Source organism: Erigeron canadensis, chromosome 8 (genome assembly GCF_010389155.1).
Source record: "Erigeron canadensis isolate Cc75 chromosome 8, C_canadensis_v1, whole genome shotgun sequence".
Taxonomy (NCBI): Eukaryota; Viridiplantae; Streptophyta; class Magnoliopsida; order Asterales; family Asteraceae; genus Erigeron; species Erigeron canadensis.
In genome coordinates this window covers 32,666,303-32,669,124 of record NC_057768.1, presented here as the reverse complement: position 1 = coordinate 32,669,124, position 2,822 = coordinate 32,666,303, and the positions used below count along the sequence as shown (strand labels likewise).

The 2,822-nt window shown below is 35.2% G+C and overlaps 1 protein-coding gene across 1 annotated transcript; it reads left to right on the top strand.

Annotated features, from left to right (window-relative positions):
• Window positions 1-803: 803 nt before the first annotated feature.
• On the top strand, window positions 804-2,510 carry LOC122611079 (cyclic dof factor 1-like). The gene is made up of 2 exons (XM_043784040.1): window positions 804-1,128; window positions 1,472-2,510. Exons 1-2 carry the CDS (start codon window positions 937-939, stop codon window positions 2,300-2,302), a joined length of 1,023 nt encoding a protein of 340 aa, XP_043639975.1. The 5' UTR covers window positions 804-936; the 3' UTR covers window positions 2,303-2,510.
• The last annotated feature ends 312 nt before the right edge of the window (window positions 2,511-2,822 follow it).

Sequence of the window (2,822 nt, the reverse complement as noted above, 5' to 3'; positions counted from 1 at the left end):
ATGCAAGCATTAAACAACCTCCGGAGGGAGAGTAATGGAAAAATCTTTTAAATTCATCTTAAAATATTTTTTAGTGTAAAATATTATTATCTTTTTAATTTTTCCTTCTATTGGTGACTTGCGCATAAATTGATACAACTTCAAGTTTAAACTATTAAACTAAGACACGAATGAAGATTTTTCTCTTCAAATTGTTTGAAGAAGCGAATATTTAACTCAATTATACATGCCGGGATTTTATTTTGGCCTTTTCCGAATCTAATTTGTCGCCATCTAAGTATTTTAAACCTGGGACATTTTATTAGATGTTTGATTAAAGGGGGTGATATTAGTACCACCACTTTTGATGAATGTATCATAATGCATAAATTTCACGGCTGATTGTATAAGCTAGTAATGTATTAATGTTTTACGTTTATCAAAAATTGTGGTACAAATATTGTCTTCTTTTTATTAATGGCCTAAAACAGTAGAGATATGATTATCATACCGGGTCAAATGGGTTGGTATAACACTATTGTGCAATATAAAGTCTACAAATAAAATCATGAAACAGGTCCTGAATAGAAGGAAAAAACTAGATCTTGACCAAAAAATCAGACATGATAATTTTAGCTAATGGTTGATCCTTTTTATCGTCCATTAAAGTGCTTCTTTTTTCTTGTTGTTGGCTTAACATTAGCTACAATTAAAAGATAATAATTTGGATAAAAAGGTAACATTGTCTACCCCACCCTACTTTAAAAGTTTAAACATCTCAACTTCTTCTAGCTTCAACAAACAATATATAACTTTGGTCTACAAGATACTCTGACTACAAATATTTAATCTTCACAACACTTCTGTCATTTTTCATCACAAGCAACCCTTCTTACACTACTTAGACCACCATTCTTCATCTCCGAAACTACCACCTGTTGACTAAAAACATAAGTCATGAAAGATCCGGCTATAAAACTGTTTGGAAAGAAGATTGTACTCCCTGAAATCAATGAGAAAATTAATCTTTTAGTTGTCTCCACTGCTGCAGGAGAGCAGCCTGGTGGCGGTGGTGATCATAAAGATTGTGGTTCTGATCACGCTTGTTTGGAAGGAGAGAAAGTGAGCAAAGAAGCTGCAGATAATAAGGTATGCAGAGTTGCAGTATGCAGTTCATCAATATTAAACAAATAACACATGAAAACACACCAGACACACTCCATATGTATGTGTTTGCATATTTGTGTATTCGTGTTTGATATTTTTGAAAATTTGAAAGCAGCCCACTTGTTATTATGATAAAAGATTTAATGGGTGGGTTTTAGTTTTTCATTTTCTTGATGTTTAAGTGGTTAAAGATTAGGACTTGAATATGTTGCTTAAACCGAAAACTGATCAATTTGACCCGGAAACTCAAACTGAATTTTCTTTGAATTAAGGTTGCCTTGATGTAGTGTTCTTACTAGACCAACTGATGTTTTGATATTTTTAGGATCAAACAACAGCAAGTTATAGTGAGACGAAAGCAGACTCAGACAACCCGAAAACTCCATCTATCAAAGAAACTAGAAAACAAGAATTTGAACAAGAAGCAACAAACCCGGAACCTAAGACCCTTAAAAAACCCGACAAGATTCTCCCCTGTCCTCGTTGTACCAGCATGGACACAAAATTCTGTTACTACAATAACTACAACGTTAACCAGCCGCGACACTTTTGCAAGAGCTGTCAGAGGTACTGGACTGCTGGAGGCGCGATGAGAAACATGGCAGTTGGAGCGGGTCGCAGAAAAAAGAAGAATTTGATTCCTAGTTTTATTTCAGGACCCAAAAGTCTTCAAGATAAAAACAGATTCCCCTCCAGGATTACCAATATTCCTAGCCCTGGGGTTTCTTGGCCTTACAATCCTTGGAATTCTACAATTCCGATTCCAATTCCAGCCATTTGTCCTTCAATGCCGATTTACCCTTCAACCTACTTGAATGGAATTCCATTCTTACCTCCATCTATCCCTGCAACTGATCATACTATCTTAGGAAAGCATACAAGAGATGTTTTGTTGGTGAAATCTAGTGATGGTGACGACGAATTAAAGAAACAAAAGATACCAGTTCTGATTCCTAAAACTCTTAGAATTGATGATCCTGATGAAGCTGCAAAGAGTTCTATATGGGCATCACTTGGAATTAAAAATGAAAACTTTAAAGCATTTCAAGGAAAGGGTGAAGAAACGAAGAAGGATCATGCGACAGGAAATTCTTCCTTTCTACAAGCGAATCCTGCTGCGTTTTCTAGATCACTCTGCTTTCAAGAAACGACGTAAACATGGGTGCCGTGTTTTGTTCAACCTAGCGTTGTTATTTAGTGTAGATACATTGTATAGTTTAGTTGTTACAATTCCAAATTTTCTTGGTCTTTTATCCCCCCAATTTACTATGTTTAGCATCAATGTACTTGAAATCTGACTCCTTGTCCATCTTTTTTAATTGATGACATAAAGGATATGGTCAAATGTGAGGTATTCTTATCAATAAGTTGTACTTTTTCCATGGACTATATATAAATTATTATTTAGCTCAACTAAGAATATGCACATATACAAGAACTAACTTTAAGTTCAACTGCATGTAGTAACTCATATCTAGACATTCATTAGAAGGGCCTTAGGGCTATGGTACCACAAGGAAATCTAACTCGATAGTAATTATTCACATCTATATCATGAGCCGTTACAGTATAATCCAACATTGTAGAGCACGATTGGTGGTGTACGGCTAAACTAGGCGGTGTACAGATCACCACCCTTTCACTAATCTTTATATTTTCCGCTCTAAGATTTCAGA

Excerpts from the sequence above, each read along its gene's own strand:
- LOC122611079 (XM_043784040.1), top strand. The coding sequence starts at position 937 with ATGAAAGATCCGGCTATAAAACTGTTTGGAAAGAAGATTGTACTCCCT. Across the intron at positions 1,129-1,471 it reads AAGAAGCTGCAGATAATAAG|GATCAAACAACAGCAAGTTA; the intron begins GTATGCAGAGTT and ends TGATATTTTTAG.